We start from the raw sequence: 21,243 nt of genomic DNA on the forward strand, positions 1-21,243 counted from the left end.
TCCTGCATCCTCGCATGGGCCTGCGCGTGCAGTGGAAACAGATGAAGAACATGCATGCACACAGTGGTAACAGATGCTCTCACATCCGTTATGACATTGCTCGTCCTGCTCCAAGTTCCAATGCGCATTGTGTCCCACCAGTTGGTACGGTCCTTTTTTGCCATGACTAACCGAAGTGGGGAAAAAGATGAGTAGCCACAAGTTTGATTTCACCTTGTGTTTCTTAAACTTCTGAAAGGTGTCTTTTTAGTTAAAAAAAAATATTTAGTCACTTCTGACAAATACTTTTGGAAACGAAAGGGGCCGGGAAGCGGGACGAATGACGTGCCGTACAACAGGCACACCAACATTTTGCATTTCGCAACATATAACTTCATACAACATATAACTTCCTCCAATGCTCGTTTCTAAAAAGAAAAAATGGCGCAATGACAGTCATCCGTTTGCCCATGCCAGCCCTGATAGGTTACACGAGTGATAAGTACCTTAGCCCGCCATGAAACACTTCGTTGTGGTGCCGATAATCTGGTCTGGGAATGTAAATTACTTCAAGTGGAACCTTTGAGGCATTGAAAAGCTGTGAAATGACAGCACTGTGAAGTATGAGGTGCCTGGCGGTATGCTATTTATGCATGCCTTGCGGCAAATCGTGTCCAGGTCACATTATGCCACCTAAGGCGTCATTTCCAAGGACTTACAGTGCAGCGCCATTATATGCTTGGTTGTCACTCCTCCATGGCTGTGAATCATAACTTGAGTCACCAAGTGAATGCGTAATGATACTCCTTAACCACCCCATTCACTTGTAGTACATTGATTATAGCAACGAGATCAAACGAGACTAATGAACCGTGGTTAGTTCTTTTCCCACGTATCGGTTATGAACTACTCTTTTGCACTGAGTCTAATTCGTAGCAAAATTTAGCGTCCGTTCGGTATTAAGTGCTAAGAAATTGTAATAAAATAAAGTCGACGTTCTAAACAACTTCACTCATCACGTGGTGAGACCAAAGCCGGCCTCGCGTCTTGTCAGGTCAGGTCGTTCTCGAAAGGTTGCGCAAGGTGCCTGCCGGTCTCCCTTACTGTTCCGCGTGTGTAATGCACGGACTTTGGAATTTATCATGGATTTGGACCAAGCTTCAGCCAACAAGCTGCATGAAAAATTATTAGGAGCTCGTTGGTCTCCAGCCACTCAGAGCTCAAGCCAGGTGAATTAACTCGCAGGTCTCAAATGATGCGACGCGACGACAGTTTTCGTCCAGCGATGCGGATATGTTGAGAACTTTTCAAACGTACAAAGCTAGCGTTTTGACGTAACAGAGTAGCCTCAGATCCTGTCAGATTACGTGGGTGTAGGGAGCGATAAAGATTCATAGTATCAAATGCATGAGAGCATGAAAACAGAACATAATCACCAGAGCATAGCTCGGGCCAAGTCGGATCCTGGGGCCACGCGAGGTTTAAGTAAGTCGAGCTTCCGAGGTACCAGGTTCAAGCGAGGTCAATGAACTCAGATTATCTGATTTGACCGAAATGCACTCCTCGGCCAGCTTTCTGACCAACAAAGCGTCATTTTGCCTCACTTGAACCGAAATGCATCATGTCCGACCCAAGCCTTTACTAAAACAAATCGTTGTTTCGAGCAGGCGGGCACTGAATCCATCCTGGAAGGTCGCAGGATCGCCTGACACGATCCTCTCCTACGTCATTTGCATACGTCACGCGTCATACGTCATCTGATGCACGAGACATAGAGAAAGGCTAAGGTGTCATTGCCGTGGCCCTACGTTGCGTGGCTGTGCCTCATTGGCTAGCGAAGTCTGGATCTTCATAATTTGGCAAGCTTTCAAGTCACTTTTGTGACCTGGGAGGCCATCTGTTCACCGAAAGCCAACGAAACCGGACGCCACTCGAAAGTTCACACGACAAACAGCACGGCCATCTTTAACGCATTGGTCTGTCTCGCTGAATTAGTGATCAGACGGGGAGGCGAGTGATTTTGTCCTCCGGCAGGACGAGGTAATCAGGAAGATGGGCGGTGGAGTAGGAGTGAACTGATGCGGAATACCAGTGGTTGACCTTAATACATAAAGGCATACAGCTGATGTCGCGTAACGACCCAGTGCACTCGTGTTCTCACTCGGCTGGATGTAGCCAGCCGTCGTGGGATTTCTCAGCCATCACGCCATCTGCGGCACCCTGCCTCACGGTCGCGCCTTAATGGAGGACCAGCCGGCGAGGACACCAGAGGTCGGTCCGGCGGTGACCGGCGCGGTGGCCGGCGCCCTTGTAGCGGTGTCGGGGTCGACACGGGGCTGGCGCGGGCGGCGGCCGCTCCGCTGATGGCGGCCCGTTACCGTGGCCGGACGCGCCGGCCGGCCGGCGGCCGCGGCGACCGCGCTCGACCTTCGCCGCCGCGGCGCCGGCCGATCTGGGTTAGAGGCGCGCACGCGGCCCCACAGTGCACCGCACCGGCCCAGACATGAGACACCGCCTCTACGCCGCCCTGCTTCTGATCGCGCTCGGTGAGTGGGGTGCCCGCGGCGCCCGAGGCGTGACCTCTCGACCGGCGGTGGTTGTCGCGCTCTGGGAGGCGGCGCTGCGGCGGCCGATGGAGTGCCGTGTCAGCGCTGTGAACTGAATGACCTAACTGACCCACCTGTCTAGCTGTGCTTTGCTGTATGAGGTAAGGATGTGCGCATAGGTTTCCGATTCGCCATGCGTGGGGAGTGAGCGCCTTCACTCAGTGTGCAGGAATGCGCTCCACAGTGCAAGTGTGTGAAAAATGCTGTCATCGTGACCTGCAAAGAAGTGTGCATATAGTGCAAGGGAGTGTTCCACATTTAGATCGGATTTTTAACTGAAATAGCCACATTGAACACGAGAAGAGGTGTATCGGGGGAACATCTGAATGTCACCTTGGCTTTCATGACGCCATAATAACGTCGTTCAAATCCTGCCATTCCATAAGCCATGCGAAGATCAAGGTCAATGCAAATGTAATCTTCAAGGCGTTTATATCTAGCATTCTTGAGCGCGATTTCCAGATACAGCTGGTTCTCTAGCTGTATCTGGAAATCAGCTGTATAATATCAGCTGGCTGGTACATGTTGTGCAATGTACAATGACGTGTTCAAACCATTACGTATTGCGAAGCATATTTACTACACAGATAATTGCGCTATTTAAAGCAGTCTTTTCCACTTCAAAATTATACCAATAGCTATAAGTGAGCTTGTCTCATCACATATGATGCTTGCCTCAATGTGTTCAAATGTGAAACAGTCCCTGTCAGGCAAGTATCTACCGAATGTAGTCTTTCTTGAGCTGAATGTAACGAAATGATGCACCGTCAAATATTGGCTTCGTGTTAACAGCAGCAAAAGATCTGCTTACTCAATCGGATACCACGCTGCCCTTGGTCCAATTAATCGAGCGACTTGCTCGAATGTCATGGACAAGGGCAGCGTGGGCGCACCTTCCACTGGACTGGCGACCAGCTACAGATCAGACAAAGGCTTGTAGCGCTTTTTCACGGTTACGACGCTCACTGCTCAGCACCTTACCATAGACTTTTTAATCCCCTGCGCTGCTTATTTTTCCGATCCCGCCGCGATGTTGACAGCTGGGGTTCGTGATATGCTTCAATGAGTCCCAACCTCAGCACTCCCGGTGACACGGCGAACAGGTGGGCTCTGAGTGAAAGCTTGCGGTGCACAACGCCTGTCATCCACAGCTAAGGCGATTCCCAGAAACGCCGACTGGGTGCGTCTCCTTGAGTCAACCTTGGACACACGCCGACCAGTACCGAGCATGCCGAGTCCCAGTCACCGCCGCCCTCCACCGACCGCCGCCATCGTCTGTCGCCAGTCTCGGGACAGCGGACCACCAGCCGGCGACGACCCGTCGGCCGGGACCCTGCCGGTCAGGCGTCTCCAAGCCGGGGGTCGTCCCTGAGGCAGGGGGCGTCCCCGCCGGCAGCGCCAGGCCGGACCACGGCGGGCGCCACCGCGGCCGGCCGCGCGCCCGGCCGCCGGGGCTCATCCAGTCGCGTGGTGCCGGCCAGAACCACGCCCGCCCCTCAGGCGCCCACCTTCGACACAGAATGCCCCCAGAAGGACGGCTTCTTCGCCGACGCGTTCCAGGTTCGGCTCTCGCGCGTTTGTGATGTAACTCAGGTCCTGGCAAGTGTAAAAAGGAAATGTGACATGATGTAACTCAGGCCTCGGTCACATGGGAATACCGTTTTGAAATAAGGCTTGCAAGTGTTTTGTTGATGTGCCAACACATATGAATGGGCCATATGGATTCAAGATTGTCAGGTAGCAGAGGTATCCTTGAGCATTGTGAAAGCTTCAGCATTGCACTCGATTCCAGCTCACAGTGCCGGCGGTGAGCTTCGGCCGACACTCGCACCGGCCGCGTGCTGTTCGGCCGACACTCGCGCCGGCCGCGTGCTGTTCGGCCGACACTCGCGCCGGCCGCGTGCTGTTCGGCCGACACTCGCGCCGGCCGCGTGCTGCACGCTCCACGCGGCCTTGTTTGTTGGGTCTATACCTGGGACTGCCCATATCTTTTTTCCTGCTACTGCATACGCCGATGGTCAAACCATACCTGCAGCGGTTCATGCGTGTTTCCCTGAGGCCGATTCATTAGCAAGTTCAATTAGGACGCGTTACTCAACATCAGCTTTGAAGGAGACATGTGCCCAGAGATCTGACTGGATCCAACGATGTATCCGTGACCCCCCCCCCCCCCCCCAGGTGGCTTGGGTGATGGCAACCGGGTCATGGGTCGTTGCATATGTTTTTTGGGATCCATGCATGTGTGTGCAATGAATGAAATCTGAATTCATATAAATCGACGCGATTTGGACTAAAATCGCTCTTGGTTAAACCAGGACGATATTTTAGCCCCATTCGGCATTGAACATAAGGAGGATGAAACAAGTCTGCCCGTTTGTTTCAATACGATATCAAATCGATGTTTTGCATCAGTCATTTGTCATGCCTACAAATATCCAGGCCTAAGCGACATTCGATGGAACAATGACACGCTTGCATGGTGCACGAACGTCGCCTCCTTTGAAGCACAGCAGATAGCGTCGGTGGCGATGTCCTCCCACGCACGCTCAGCGCGCACCGCGTGCTGCCACCAGTGTGACCGGTACTACGAGTGTCAGGACTTCGTCATCACGGAGCGGATGTGTCCGGACGGCCTCGTCTTCAACGACTACAGCGTCTCGTTCGGTCGCTGCGACCAGCCCTTCGGTGTGAACTGCACGGGCCGGGAGGAGCTGCGTGAGTACAGCGTGGGCCGGGGACCGGAACCGGCCGGAGGAGCTGTGTGAGTACAGCGCGGGCCGGGAGGAGCTGTGTGAGTACAGCGTGGGCCGGGAGGAGCTGTGTGAGTACAGCGTGGGCCGGGAGGAACCCCGTGAGTACAGCGCGGGCCGGGAGGAGCTGAGTGAGTACAGCGCGGGCCGGGAGGAGCTGTGTGAGTACAGCGCGGGCCGGGAGGAACTGCGTGAGTACAGCGTGGGCCAGGAGGAGCTGTGTGAGTACAGCGCGGACCGGGGGGAGCTGTGTGAGTACAGCGCGGACAGGGAGGAGCTGCGTGAGTGCAGCGTGGGCCGGGAGGAGCTGTGCGAGTACAGCGCGGGCCGGGAGGAGCTGTGTGAGTACAGCTCGGGGTGGGAGGAGCTGAGTGAGTACAGCGCGGGCCGGGAGGAGCTGTGTGAGTACAGCGCGGACCGGGAGGAGCTGCGTGAGTACAGCGCGGGCCGGGAGGAGCTGTGTGAATACAGCGCGGACCGGGAGGAGCTGTGTGAGCACAGCGCGGGCCGGGGGGGGGGGAGCTGTGTGAGTACAGCGCGGGCCGGGAGGAGCTGTGTGAGTACAGCCCGGGCCGGGAGGAACCCCGTGAGTACAGCCCGGGCCGGGAGGCGCTGTGTGAGTACGGCGCGGGATGGGAGGAGCCCCGTAAGTACAGCTCTGGTCGCGAGAGTCCGGGAACACGGCGCTGGGCAGGGGGTGCTGCGGAACTGCCTGCTTTGGAACGCGTAAATCTGATGTCTGACGTACGGGCTTTGTGACTTACATGGCTTACACTTGTATGATCACTTGCACGCTCAACGCGCTCTGGTTGAGGCGAAGTTTTCTTGTCAGTTTACAGTGTGAGGACAGTCCAGAAATGTTGTCAAACATTTTCAACTTTTTAATTGCGGTGTTTACTGGTCATGTCATACGCTTATCGGTCTTTAACACTCCTCGAAATTAGACTGCTTGCTTTGTTTTGCACTTGGCAAAACACCACGTAGCTCTCATGCAGGTCTCGTTTCCCCAAGAGTATCCAAATAACCCGTCGTCACATGGCCACCTCACCCCCGGCCCCGTTCGCCAACAGAAGACCCAAAGCCCACCGGTGACTGCCCGCGGCAGAACGGCTACTTCGCCGACCCGAAGCCAACGCGCTGCGGCAGCTTCGTCCACTGCGTGGACGGCACGAGCAACCGGGTCACGTGCCCGGCCGGTCTGGTGTTCTCACTGCAGACGGGCACCTGCCAGTGGCCCGATCAAGCCGGCAGGACCGGCTGCTCCTCGGAAGGTCAAGCGACGTCGCGCCGCCGCCACGGCCGGAAAGCCGAATTCCATTACGGTTGCAAATGCGTGTTGAAATTATTGTAAGGTGGCATTTAGCGATACAGGGGAACTTTGCCAGGGGTTGTGATGAAGTGACAAGGGTTCAGAACCGGGTTGGTTCTTTTCTGTGCAGTTACTGAGCCTGCAGGCAGCTAAGTTTGAATTTAAGACGTATGCTGCTTACTATCTTGCTTACTATGATTGCAAAACCGAACATGTAAGTCCTGAAATGTCCGTGCTAACGTTTGGTATAAAACCCAAATTATTTTCTTGGTATGGACCAAATCCTCAGGATAACCATTCAGTCCAAGGTCAAATTATACACCTCACTTTGAAATAACCGATGCCAACGATTACAAACGGATAAAGACGGAGCAGAGGAAGCGTCCAAAGTGCACTTAATCTTGCAGATCTGTAGAAATTGATAAACCCTAGAACATCTCTGTACTGTCAACTCACAAGACCGAACCGCAAAGACTGCCAAGCTAATTTGGTACGTTCTGCAGATTCCTGTTCGAGTGATGAAGTGATTGAAACTCATCCGCTTTTTTCTTATTTGCAGAGGTGCTGGAGTTCAAGTGTCCGGGAACTGTGGACGGAAAACTGGCCAATCCAGCGCCTGGTTTTCCCCCTCCACCCGCGCTATACGCCGACCCCACGGACTGCCAGTTCTTCTTTTCGTGCCTAGATGGCGTTGTGCCGCGTCGTCACGGCTGCGAGGCGGGACGCGTGTTCAACGACGAGACAAACAGTGCGACAAACCGGAAAACGTTCCCGAATGGTGAGAATATGCGTGGTGATTAAGAGAGGGTGCATGCACTGGAGATGGCTATAACTGAGAAGGCGTGAGGATATCGGCGTCATCGTCGGCTCGGCAGGCGTTGGGTTTGGTCAGAGCCCGCACCTGTCGCCCGCATGGATCTTTCCAGAGTAATACTTGCTACAAGGCACACCGGCCTTTCCAAGCAAAGGCCGGTGTGCTTGACGATGAGTCAGTCGGTCTGCCTCAATCCAGAACTGTATAGCTGTGGTGTGGTTTGTTATATTGTTGTTCATCACAAGTCTTGTTGTTCAGTCCCTGCGTGTTTAACCACAACGGCCACAGTCGCATGAATTTCTGTAACCGGTGATTTGCTTTGGCAGTTATTACGAGTGACGTCTGCAATGTTGACGCCAAGAAAGTCTCATCAAGGAGGCGGGCGGCGGCGATGCCATCAAGAGGAAGTGAAGCCATACCGAGGACTGCAGCAAGGGATGTACCGAGGAATTCATCACGAGCAGTACTGGTTCGCACATACCGGGGATCATCGCACCTATGACTATAAGGCAATCCAAACATAAAACACGATGGCCTTATCGTATGAACCAGATTTTACCACGCCCACTTTAATCGGTCCTGCCCATTGCGCGTACATTGCGACCAAATACGTCATGTTGTGAATGAAACCCACCCGAGCGAGGACGACCCAAGATACCTAAAATACTTTTACACTATCCAGTTGAACAAAATTCTTCATGTCTTGCAATCATGTAATCATCTCATCGTAGATAATCAGTCCCGCTTCAAACGTGTTCATGGTGGTTGCCGCAACTCCACAAACGATCAGTGTGTTACCATCGTACATATCACTTGTTACATTGCAGACGTATAGTTTGCACAGTCTATGTCAACTTTCAATGCTCCGTCGTGTTGCGTTGCACATGTAACTCACACAGCGCACGGAAACGCACACATGTAACGCACACAGCATCGAAAGGTGCGCCCTGCGGTGACTGCTCATGGTTCTAACGTGGCCGACGACTGCTTGCGGTCGACGTCTGGCGACAGAGGATTTCTAATTTCCCGAACTGCACTAACGTGACTGAAATGCGTTTAAAATGCGGAGTTGTCATGGTGACGCATGCGACACGGTTAGATGTGGTGAAATATTTCGTGATTGATCTTGGAGATATTTCATGATTGGTCGTGATGGGATGTCAATAGTGACAGTGGCGAGGCTTCAGGGTTAGGTGTGATGAGACGGGACTGCGGAGCAATAATTCATGTTTCGTTTTTAATACACCTTGTGGTTGTCGCATCGCAGCTGTTTTTGACTACTACGAGCAGAACACCACGCTGTTCAACTGCAACTTATGGACCGCTGAAGCTTTTCTAACTGTTTTGAATTACCTGTGTCGTTGGGAACTGGTTCAATCACCATTGCTAGATAAGTGGTGTACAAATGCCAAGCTGGCTTATGATGCATCGCACATTGTGCAATGTATGAAGAGGCAAAGCAGATCAAATTTTGTATAGGCGACATTCAGACTTCTAATTATCCAAAGGGCCTTTAAAGGGCTGTGATGGGCGGGATGAAGGTGGGAGGGATCCCTTGAGGCAAGAGCTCTTTCTGAGCAGCGGGGGAATCGCAGTTCCCTGGTCCTGGGTGGTCCCTATGCGGGACCGTGAGTTAAAAGAGACCCCGGAGGTAAGCTTCGTCTAAACAGAACAAACATTTCAAAAGGGTCCTACCCTGGTAGGTCAGGAGCTCAAATTCGGCTAGAAGTTGACCTAGTTTTTGTCCCACGGACCGCAAAATAGCATTTAGAAGCCCTTTCCCAGAAAGCGTTCTCAAGACATCTCAGCATTGACCCCAGAAGTTATCTCATTAACCCCCAGTGACCATCACTGGCATTTCCCGTTCAGCTGCTTTGAGCTTTCGAAAGGGAAAAGTGTGCACAAGCGCCTTTGGGCGCGGGTTCGAACTCGAGGAAGGAGTGCTTGGTGAATGGCGAGTGAACCGTGGGGAGGGGTGGAGAGGCGATGGGTCACTAGACTCTAGTTAATGAGTTAATTGATTCTCTGCTCCTAATCAATGACATCTCAACCAGTGACCTCCCACCAGTGATTTTCACCCCCCACCCCCCAGCAAACTGCGAAATGCCCCACCACGACTGAAAACGCTGATTCGCTAGCAGCTCACGCCCGACCGAGTCTTTAACACGCTCTACGCAGAATATTAGCTTGAAGAGTACATATCGCTGGAAGTTGAATAGAATAGATGGTTGCAAAGATTAGGGTGAGGGTATCATCAATGCATCAACAGCTTGCAACGATATCACTGCATTTCATCGCATCACCTCATTTTCATGGACTGTGGCGTTCGCAGGTGAAATAAAAGAACGTAAAACAGGGAGAATCCGGCTAGCGGGTCCATCCAAACGGAGGCTCATCAGATAATGACACGCTCAAAAACCATTTGCCAGTACAATGATTGCAGAGTGGTGCGCCATTCGACGCGGCGAGCTCGACGTGCCGGAGAAAAACACATATGAGACATGCCTATCATCAACACTATAACCCAGGGAGCAACAAAACTACACATTTTCCGCTCTTAGCTGCTGACATGATTCAAGATCACCCTTACCACCCTTCAGACAATTTTGGACTTTCTGCATTTGACTTTGGACTTAAGACAATTTAAGATTTTTGGGCACCTCCACACATTTCACGCTCGTTTGGCTCCGATAACTGCGACTACAGCGCATCGATTGATATTGGCATTTCAGGGGCCAAAAAACACGCACAATGTTAGACTTTTGCCCCGTCAGTCGCGAAGCCCATGACCCCCATTCTCCACTCTTGCTTCTCCCGGATAAATCGACTGCGCTGCGTCAAATGGCGAGCATTTTGTTTCAATGGGACGGAGGTTAGACTTTTTCGTGACAACAGTCAAAAGTGACATATTTAGGCTTTTGTTGGCCGTTGGATCACGAAACATGACTTTCACACTTTTCTTGCTTATTTGGCTCTGATGGTCATTGCACATCGATTAGCAAACTTTTGTATCCGGTTGTCTGAGAAGAGAGAAGTTTTTGACAGCCGTGTCAGCAGACACAGCCGGAAATTTTTAAATTGGTTTGTTCGGGGTCATGACGCTCAATACCATTATGTTTGATGATTATCTGCCTCTTGTAAATTATTTGCATCTGTTATTCCCGCTGCGTCAAATGGCATACATCTAATTCTGGAACGGAACAATGGCTTTTGAGCTCACGAGCAGCATTTTCTCCTGAGTGTGTCGACGTTTTAGCACCTCTATAAAAGTGAGGCATTGGGTATCACCCACTAATTGACTTCTAAAGCAGACCCCGCTGCAAAAAAACCGTTGTCATGCTCTAAATTCCAGTGCAAAAATAAGCGTTTCGGAACATAGCAAATCCAAACACCTTGCACGGCTTCGCCTTGCAAAACAACAAAAGCATCCATGCTGTTTTTTTGCCTGGGTGGTTTTTCCTGCAGGCCAGATACAGTATTGGGTACTACGGCGTGAGAAGCTGAATGCCCAGGATGGACGTATGATTTCGGCTTAGATTGTGTCTGCCTGTCTGCCCCGTTTTACGAAGCACTGTTCACAGGACAGCAGCGGGTCGCTGAAGGGTGAAATTCGGACACGATGCGCGGGTGCACGAGGTGGTTTTCCACGGGTAGATCGCGTGCCGCTGCGGTCCAAGGTTCGGGCGGGGCGCAATGCGGAAGGACCGTTTAGGCCCGTCGGTTTTACACGGGCGGCCCGGCATTGTGACCGACGACAAAGTCGACCAGCAGCCTTTCGAAACCGTGACCACATCTAGACAACCAGGGCTCAGAAAGGCAAGCAATTAGCACGCTTAGATAAATAATTGGACGGGGCATCAAGTGGTGCCAGACGTGCGGTCGCGCGCGTCACGTGTCACGTGCACAAAGACAATGAATACGAATTTAGCGTGTTTTTGCGGTTTTCCGCGTTTTATTCTATATCTCGGCAGTCAGAGTGCGTGGAGGCGTGAATTAAATTTCAAAGCGTCGGCCAACGCACCGTCTGCAATCCGCGTGTCCAGCACGAGTTTGTGCGACGTCTGCGCTGATAATGGCCGGGCGAGTAGGGAAGTCGGCGTTTGGAAAACCGGCGAGCAAAACACGCCGTCGCCAAAACTATAGCCTGGATCGTGGCGAAATTTACACTATCACATGCACCGATTCATTGCCTGTATTTGCCACCCATTTATTTGTCATTTTGTGCATTGTGCCGTCAAAGCATTTACTTAACCCACAGGGTTGCAATTTCAAACTTTCGCGTCGTCAAAATACTATTTGTCAATCGTTCAGTCGCCACTGGTGAGTATTTCAAGTAAAATGACAAAGCCCGCACGCGCCGCATGCTGCCGGCTTCTGGCGTCCGCCACTCATTTATTTATTCAATCATTCGATGTGGTGAGAAAGGTGAGCTATAGTGACGATCAGATGTATTATACGAGCTCAGTGCTATGAGAAATGTCAAAGAAAGCACACAATCAAGTAAAGAATAGTTTGCAACGGGCGTGATAAGAAGACATATGAAATGCAACAATTTTTTTCCCAGCGAAGCTCACTGCTACGACACAACAATACTCCCATTTGCTTTGAAGTCTGAAAACACAGACACATGGCAGCAACATTGACAGACGGCAGTAACGAAGTGGTAAGCAAGGTAGCAAGTGCGTTTTTCTTCAGCCTTTGGCACGTGCAACAACAGATCGATTAACCCTAGTCCAGACATGGAGAGCAATGTTTGAAAACCGGACAAATGCTGTATATGTTTTAGTAAGTAGGCCGTGAGCTCAAAAGGGAATTATTTCTCAGTGTTCCCGGATTATCTTCTTTACTAATTTGTTTGGCCTTATCCGCTCCGAACCTATGACCGGGTGCCGAGAAATCGGCAAGAGCTATGGCAACGCTTATCTCAACGCTCCATCCTGACCTGTGGCAATACCCAGCACATTCTCTTTGCTGGGTCAATGCACCCGAGTGTTTCTCTGTGCTGCAACACTGTTCTAATCTACCCGTGCCGACCTATTCGACTTTCTAAGCTTACGTTGAGTGCGGTTCTTTTTCAGCGCCGATTTTAATTAGATGACTTGGTATTCTTTCATACCCATGCATGCCGGCATGTACATTACGGGTGCTGATGTCATGACGGCATAAAACGGAGCAAATTATCTACAATCGTTTCCGAAAAATATCCAACACAGGACATCAAGTATACATTTCATCTCGGACCACGTAAAAGCCCAACCAGGTAACCTCGTAACCGTGGCCAATTACAATGAAATAAATGAAAACACGATATGTAATATTGTTGAAAGGTCTCACAAGAACCGTTAGTTAAATAACCATGTGTCATGTGTAGCTGCAAACGGTTAAAATGATTCTAAAAACACTTAAAACCCTTCCAGACGGTAACGAAACACTGCAAACACCTTACATGCCGGAATCGCTTAAGGAGCTTAACCGTTTTAATCGTTTATGTCGCCTTGTTTCGTCTTGGAACGATATGGTCGACAGCGAAGAATGATAGAGCATATGCAGGGCTTTAACGAGCAGAGAACGGCACAGCTGGCACTCCGCAGGCTTTTGAACTGATCTACAACAGAGGGATGTGCTTTGACCGGCGAAGAGTATCCGCATGCTCTGTTCCCCGACAGAGCACACGATCACCTGTACGCGGTGATGGGCTGCAGGACAAAGAGACGCATGTAACGTGCGTTTATGCTGCTGCATGCTCATCAAAAACAATCTTCATAATACATTGATGTGGTCCATACGGGCATGGTTTACAACACCGCAATTTACAGCGAAGGTAAGGTAAGTTGTTCAGTGCATGAGCGAGGAATAGTATTCACATAGATAAGACAGTAGTAATAAACTTATTCCTCGGAGAAAAGCAGCAGAATGCAGATCTAGTTGAGTTGACATTTTGGCAACGTGCCCTTATCGAAGCAACAGCAGGAGATAGGAGGAATGTCATATTAATATTTTCTGTCGATGCTGCGGAGTGTCAGCTGTGGCTTCTCTGATCGTTAAAGTGCTGCACGTTTATAGGAGAAATATCAACCAAACTATATCTCCATTCTACTGTTTTTTTCCAAGGAATAAGTCTATTACTACTGTCTTATCTATGCGAAGGTAAGGTATATTTAATCACCTATTCTCGTGCTGTGGAATAAGGTCGAAAAAGAACAAATGCATTTTGATTTACAGTTTGTTAGGACTTATCGACTCAACAACGTCTGTAGCTTTTTCAAGACCGTCCGATTCAAGCTTTCCGACTTCTTAGGTCCTGAAGAAAATTCAAAGCGAAATGGCTCTTGTTGGGCTCTTGGGTTTGGGCCACAAAATAAGGGGCTGCCATTCGGCCAACATAATCCAAATTATACTAAAAATGACATGCGAATTTCAGCTCACCGTGAGCTATGAACAGTTTGTTGCAACGGACAGGCGCCGTCTATCAGAATCCGCCAGCTGACCCGTCGGGTTTCAGCTGAGCCCAGGGCTGGAGCCGCCAGATGAGGCCCGCCGACGCTGGGTAACGGCGCTGTTCCTTTCGTAACTGGAAAGGGGACTGTGATGCCGCTCAGGCGTCGCTGTCCTTCAGAAGCGCCACTTGTGGCGCAATGCCGACGACCTGCTGCCACGGGCCATGCGCGCGCGCGACACGTGAGATGTGGAAACCGAGCCGGCCGTGCGCCAGTGTCAGCCACGAGGCTCGTGCTGTGTCCCTGTTTGGCGGGCGACGCCCAAGATTTCCCAGAGACTTACGAGCGGACCTTGTTCGCTGTATCGCCTCATGTTCGTGATGTTGGGATTGATGACTTTGATGTGATAAGCGGAGAAGCTGCACGAACTCCTTCGGTGGGGAGTGAGATGAAATGATGGGTTTGGCACTGAAAAGTGGGAAGGAAAACAAAACAGAGAACGCAGAGCAAACACATAAAAACCTACCCGGCACGGGGCCAGCTTCTGAAAAGCATGGGTAGCGCCTGTGTTTCTGCTGAACTGAGTCCGGTTCATAACTCACACCGGTGCCATTTGTTTTATGCACGCATTCTAAACCACATTTTGACATCTCGGTGGCGTCAGATCATCCTAAAACAATCTCAACAATGACGCTGTGCATCTGTGTTACCGATGCAGCTGTGCACCGCAGTGCCGGGCGTGACGCACACCTGACAGCCGCGGATTCTCCGACTCGAAGGTGATCCGAATCGCCATGGTCACTCAGCAGTGTCTTCACTTTCGGCGCACACGGCGGCGGTGAATGTCGGCATCCGGCGGCCCTGACGGCGGCCACGTGACCGCGCGGGCGCCGGGCACGGCATTCCTGCCTTGCTGTGCGAGACGCACGGTAATGTTTTATGCCGGCGGCACCGGGCACCATTGGCGGCGTTTTTGGCGGGCGAAAAAGCGGGAGCCCGGGATGACACGAGGTGAATGCGCTCGGGCCGGGTTGCACGGCCACCAGGACCTCGTCACAGGCATCACCTTGCGTCAGCGATGAAAGCCACCCGACCGACCGGTCGCCCGCGCGGCGGCCGCCAATCGGACTCAGCACGCGGAAAGAGCGCGGGAAGACGCCGGCTCAGCTCGCCCTGGCCAGACGGCTTAAAGAGGCCGGCTCAGCTCGTCCCGGCGGCTCAGGAACCGGCCGGCGGCTCGGCCAGGCCGGCGGACATCCAGCGTCCCGGCGGGCCTTTCCGCCGGCGCGGGCGGGTGCCGGGCAGGTGGCCGGCGTGCGGTTTCCTCTGGCCGTGCGGAATGCCGCCGGTGGGAGGCGGTGCCAGGCAGGCGGGGTGTGGGCCGCCGCCGGCGCCTGTCACGGCCGGCACCCGAGGGGCTCGCTCCCCCTATCGGCGACGTCACCGCCGCCGCCGGCGTTTGGTGCCAGGCGTCGTGCGGCCGGTCTGGCCGGACGCGGGACGACCGGGGCTCTGCGGCTGCGCGTCGCGAGTCTGAGCGGGCTCAAGCGCTCGTGCCGCGGTATAGTGGTGGCGATTATGCAAGGCTTTGTCCGTATTTGCCGTTGAGGTCTCTGAAGAGGTTGGCATGTGTTCTGCAGCAAGCTGGAACGCGTGGCAGGCCGGCGTGGCAACTGATGTGCGCATAAGGCATTTCCCAGAAGTAGTATTTTGATTGAGGCGGAACACGGAATCGTTCTCCAGTCGACATAAATCCAACTCATGAATGAATGCTGAGATGAATGGGTTTTAAAAACATCTTATGAATGACGACGAACGGCGCCATGAATCTGGTTTCTGAAAAGAAGTCATCAATTTTCCTCGTGTTGCGTTGGAACGTAAAATTTTTCCTTAATTTTTGTTCCTTTTCGCACTACGTCAGCTTCATGCAATGCACGCCTCAAATAGCGATCTCATCCCTGTTTCTCAGTTTCCCGGAGTTGAGGAGCAGCCCTTTCTTACGTTGAAAGCTATCGAACTGTAAAATGTTTGCAGCGTAAGGTCAGGGAACCTTAAATAAGCGGGTGAGGTGACTCCTTATTGGGAACATTCTTTTCTTTGCGTGCGAATGAGACTTGATACGACGGCATTCACCACATGTAAAAAAGTTGCCATCCTTGAATCTGTGGCTGCTCATATTTGTGATACACTGCACACTTACTCTATTACTGCCAGTTTTGTTCGGAAATGGAAAGTGCGATATATTTTGACAATATGTTCTGCTACTCTTTAGAGCTAAGAACTGCATGCCAATGAGTTGATCTCTTCATATCGCATTTATTGGTACCTGTCTGCTTGCTGTACACTGAAATAATGATCAGATTTTTACTGCACGTCGGCTAACCAAAATTAACCCTTTTTACTGCGTCATTTCCGCGTGTCCTCAGAAATGAAAAAGCAAAAAAACAATGTTGACTGAGTAAGAAAGCAGATATTCAACCGGTTCTCGAAAGACGTTATGTACTGTTGCCAAGTGATTTCTCTCCGCACTCCCTCTCTTTCTCTCACTCCTCATCGCCCTTCTCTCTCTCTCTCTCTCTCCTCTCTCTCCCCTCGCTAGCCTCTAGCTCTCCCCTCTCCCTCCCTCTTCCCTTCTCTCCCTTCTCCCCTTACCCCCCTCATCATCTTCTGTTCCTAGTTTCTCTCCCTCTCGAGTCCCTCTCGCCCTCTTCTCTTCTCTCTCGTTTACCACATCTCCCTATCCCAATCTCACCCTCGTCGTCTCATCCATTCTCTGTCCTACTCAGTCTTCTCTCTCTCTCCTCTCTCTCTCTCTCTCTCTATCGCCTCTCATCTCCTCTCTCTCTCTCTCTCTCTCACTCTCCTCTCTCTCTCTCTCTCTCTCTCTTTTCCCCGTTCTCCAACCATTCCTATCTATATTTCTTTTTTCCCCTTACACCTTCCCCTGTAGTCCTATAAGACTCCGGATGAACTGGAGTCCCATTAAGCAGATAAAGGTTTCCTGTACGGATATGCCGTATAGGTAGGCATGCGTACATGTATGGGCATATCATGATTGCCCACATGAGCCCCATCACGCCAGTGAAAGTGCAGTCAAACCAGCTGAATAGACTTGCAGACGGGACACTACAGACGGCTAGACTTGCGACAATTGGACGGAGTGCTGAAGAAAGTTGGTGAGTCCAGCAGACGGGAAATGAACATACTTCAATAATAGCTAAGCTTGGCTTATGTCAACGGACGTTGGTGTGCTCACTGTGACATCTGCTACATCGTTTTTCCACCAATATTTGGGACTCGCACCAAGTGAAACGGCATTTGGTTAGGCCATCTGAGGAAACGAGGGAAGCCATGCATAACAATAACACGTCATCGTGGTGCGATATCACTCGACCATAAGCTGGGAAGACCTCTGGCCAAAAAATATGTAGAGCGATGTTTGCCGTCTTGCCATGTCTACAAAAGCAAGTCCAATATTCAGTTTTTCACTGACTGAGAGAACAAGTGGCATTTCGTTTGTCTCAGCGCAGCTACATCAAGAAGCGACAGATAACGATTTCAGACCCGAGATCTGGACAACTCGGCATGTAAATACTTGAAATTAATGCAGGTGAAGCTGGGCTGTCACCTGCACGCCGATCGCATGGCCTTTTGATCTAGTGCTGCCGGGCTGCACGGCTGGTGTTAGTAAGTCAGCAAAACAAGGAAGAACACAAAAATGACGAATTTTATAATCAGTCTGTGTGCAGCATATCACAAGTGAGTACATCTGCAAAACCTCTATGTTTATGTCGGGGTGTTTATGCTAAACCTTACCTCAAGAGTGCAAAATGGGGTTTCGCCCGGCTTTGGCACACTTTTTCTCAAAGTGGGGCAGGAAAGTCACCAAACTGAAAAGGAAACTGCACCCCTGCGTTCATCACATTTGTTAAGCATTTACCAGATAACAAAGAATGTTTTCAGCCTTAAGGAATATGAAACAGTAAAGAAGCGCGGAGCGTTGCAGCATTTTAGCGACGCCTGTTAGTATCAGTCAGAACACAAAACCCCTTTAATCCGGTCGATGGCAGCCGTTTGGAAATGTGGGTCTGTCTACAACATTTATAAAGGATGAGAAACTCGTCCACTTTGAACCAGCTTGCACAGTCCGGCTGACAACAACAAACTATTCGGGCAATCCCGACTATTCGCAATACACAGAATGACATAGAAAACGCCATGGACGGCCGCAAGTACTAAGATGAGAGACAATTTGACATAGACCAACAACAAACAGCTACAGCTTGTGCAAAGAACCAAAATACACTCACTTTGGATACCTCAGGTTGTTCCCACAACATAGAGTGCTCACATCTTAGAAATAAGTTTTGGGGAGCGGCATCGCCAGTCTGGGTTCAGTTGGGGAAAAGCGATGGAGAGAGATCAGTCAGAATCTTGCAGCAAAGCGTTTGGTGCGATGAAGAGATCCATAACAAAGGTAACGACGGCAGCAGGATGTGCTTCTTGAAGGTATCGCAGGGCGTTACTATTATGCAACAACGAAACCGACACTTATCAGCATGCTTACTACATGTACGATACAAATGAGCGTTTGTGGGCATGATTTTCCGGTGTGTTCCAATTGCAAAGCCATTTAGAGGCACTATATCTTATTTTGGGAATAACCGAATCAGTTGTGGTACCAGAACCGCGTAGCAGTGTGACCGTTATAGCTAAATATTTAACACAAAAAAACACATGAACGCCTTAAGCCTGCTCACAGCCGATAGATTTGGCAAGTACCTTGTCAGATAACATAATCGCCATAAGAGTGTGGCAAAACTGCACGACCTGGAAAAAGTATTACGCGAAGCATGAAGGAACCTGGTGGAAGCACTGTCAGAACTTAAGATAAATTATTTCCTTGCTGAGGTGAGCTGATGGGGATCAAAATGCGGCTTTACGCTGCACAAGAGACGAAAATCAGCGGGAGATAGATGGTGGTGCAAAAGTCTGTGTATCGGCAGTGTCGTTTATGTTCGGAGCTTTTAAACATGGGCTGTAAATTTCAAAAACCAAGTCAAGAACGTCTTCAGGTGCGGGGAAATGCACGCTGCGTCAAATCTGTGCGCTAATCACCCGAGAGATACGCAACGTCTTACACAAGTGCTCAATCACACTACAACATTGCGTCCTTTGCATGCGATGCTGCTACCTCACATGAGCTAACACAAACGGTGGTAATCTTGTGAAGCAGTGAGGTGTGCAATCATTTTGTAATATTGACGATAGGATGCCAAGCCTCAATAATAGGATGCACACAAAAAGGTGATCAATCGCAGCTTTGGATGATTGCACTACACCTGCCCGTATAAATAAGACGCTAATTGATTCAGCAATTTCACGTAATATCAAGCGGCCGTCAGACGAATGCGGATGCGGTGGTGCTTTCCGGTACACGTACTGAGATGAGAACCAATCTGACATTGGCCAACCACAGCCACGGCTGGCACGATAAGAGAGCATCCCAACGTTTTGCACGGCCTTATACAAGTTATCTCACCATCCTTGGCCCGGCCCTGGCAGGCCACCATCTGAAGCGACAATGCCGCCAGGATTTAAGAGGCGGTAGCAACGACAGGGACGGGCCCACCATCGACTCTGGGGAGGAGGGGGTCGGGTCCGCACAGCGCGTCACTCGTTCGAATAACGACACTGAAGGGAGAACGATCTCGCTTGTTCATCGCCTCGGGGCGCCCATGGTCCCGTCGTTCACCCTGTTAGGATCCACCTGTGACAGAGGAAGCCTCCCCCGTGTGAGCAAGGTTCGTCCGAGTCCGAGGCGGGAGGACCGCCACCCACCAGCGGCGGCGGCTCGTTGCGAAATGCCCCCCCCCCCCCCCTCCACGAGAGACGACACCGGGTCACTGAGGATCTCCGCTGCCGGCAAGCAGCCGTCCACGCGTTGCACAATACCGAGGAGACGGGCCACAGGCTCAGGCTCGCTGCACTAGGGGCCCAGCCCGCCAATGTTCGATGGCTGTCGGGAGGCTGTGTGAGTGGCTGTCGAGAGGCTGTGTGAGTGGCTGTCGGGAGGCTGTGTGAGTGGCTGTCGGGAGGCTGTGTGAGTGGCTGTCGGGAGGCTGTGTGAGTGGCTGCGGGGGCCGTGTGAGTGGCTGCGGGGGCTGTGTGAGTGGCTGCGGGGGCTGTGTGAGTGGCTGCGGGGGCTTGCGAGGTGCTGACAACACCCTGCTTGCACGGCGGTGGAACAGTATGTGGCTTGGTTAGTGATGAAGAGGAGTAAATATCGGGTCCATACGCTCGAAACTTAAGACATTGACAGGACCATGAATGAGTGATGAAATATGATGTAAATGGCAAAATAGCGACGGGCTTAAGATGAAACCGCTTAGTGGGCGCAAGGCAAAACGTGAACGGGCTGACATTGATCCAGGATGAATATCAAAGTGAAACACATGGACTCGATACGGCCGCTATCTGTTTTGTGCTTAAGATCGATGACGACAATCCAAAAATGCCAAACAATCGGCTACCAAAATCTGGTCAAAAGAGTACACCAACTGAGAGCTCGAATTTCCTAGGGGATTCCGGGCGTAGATGAGAAATTGTTGGCGGTATTTCACCTTAACACAAGGGCGCAACCATGGGAAGCAGAACCTTGCTCCGTGATAGTTTAGGAAAGCAAAATATCTGTTTAGACTTCTGAAAATTCAAGGTCATTAGTGGATGATAGTTTTCAGGTGACAGGCTCGGGATTTGCAAATTTGCCCCAAAAGGTCAGATGTCAGATTAGTCCATTTTCTAACCTAACCCAACCTGTCTGATGTAACCCCATGTAACCTAATCTAACCTCCAGCTATTTCACATAAGCTCGAATTAGCATATGCCGCGCAATGTAACATAGCCCAACCAATCCTAGCACGTGTCGCATATCGAAGGAGCCAAACACTGCGCATTTTCTTTCTATAGGTACTTTAGCGCGAGGTTGAAACCAAACCTTCCTACTACTGAGCATTTAACTGTATCTCCGCATTTCTGCACCATCACTGGAGTTGTACATTTTTCCAATCGATCTTTGGGATCCTACATCTCTGCATTCGGCCAGCTGCGTTTCAGCTTTCAGCGTCCGGTCAATCAACATTCAATACTTTGGCAAATTTTCTTACAAGTTGTCATGACCCTTGGTTAAGGAACTATTATTTTCTGCTGGTATGAAAACCATTAGCTGCCAAAAACACAGCACCCTTATCAACATTAGTTAAGAAATGATTAATATCTGTGTATATGAAGACCATTAGCTGTCAGAGAACATCGCATTTTTATCACTTGAATGTACATCGACTTACAC

General features: G+C 50.9%; 1 protein-coding gene and 1 long non-coding RNA gene across 2 annotated transcripts; both read left to right on the forward strand.

The window, feature by feature from the left end:
• Positions 1–2,420: 2,420 nt before the first annotated feature.
• LOC119103199 (protein obstructor-E) lies at positions 2,421–7,316 on the forward strand (the record flags this gene model as incomplete). Its single annotated transcript, XM_037226643.1, has 5 exons — positions 2,421–2,525; positions 3,871–4,145; positions 5,159–5,300; positions 6,406–6,606; positions 7,204–7,316. Coding segments are annotated over exons 1-5 (774 nt in total), but the record flags the coding sequence as incomplete, so codon positions are not given.
• Positions 7,317–7,387: 71 nt separating this feature from the next.
• LOC119103351 (uncharacterized) lies at positions 7,388–8,721 on the forward strand. The gene is made up of 2 exons (XR_005094747.1): positions 7,388–7,422; positions 7,785–8,721. It is a non-coding gene; the product is annotated as an uncharacterized LOC119103351 (long non-coding RNA).
• The last annotated feature ends 12,522 nt before the right edge of the window (positions 8,722–21,243 follow it).

The sequence above is a fragment of the Pollicipes pollicipes genome, unplaced genomic scaffold (genome assembly GCF_011947565.3).
Source record: "Pollicipes pollicipes isolate AB1234 unplaced genomic scaffold, Ppol_2.1 Scaffold_5724;HRSCAF=6776_pilon_pilon_pilon, whole genome shotgun sequence".
In the NCBI taxonomy this organism is placed as follows: Eukaryota; Metazoa; Arthropoda; class Thecostraca; order Pollicipedomorpha; family Pollicipedidae; genus Pollicipes; species Pollicipes pollicipes.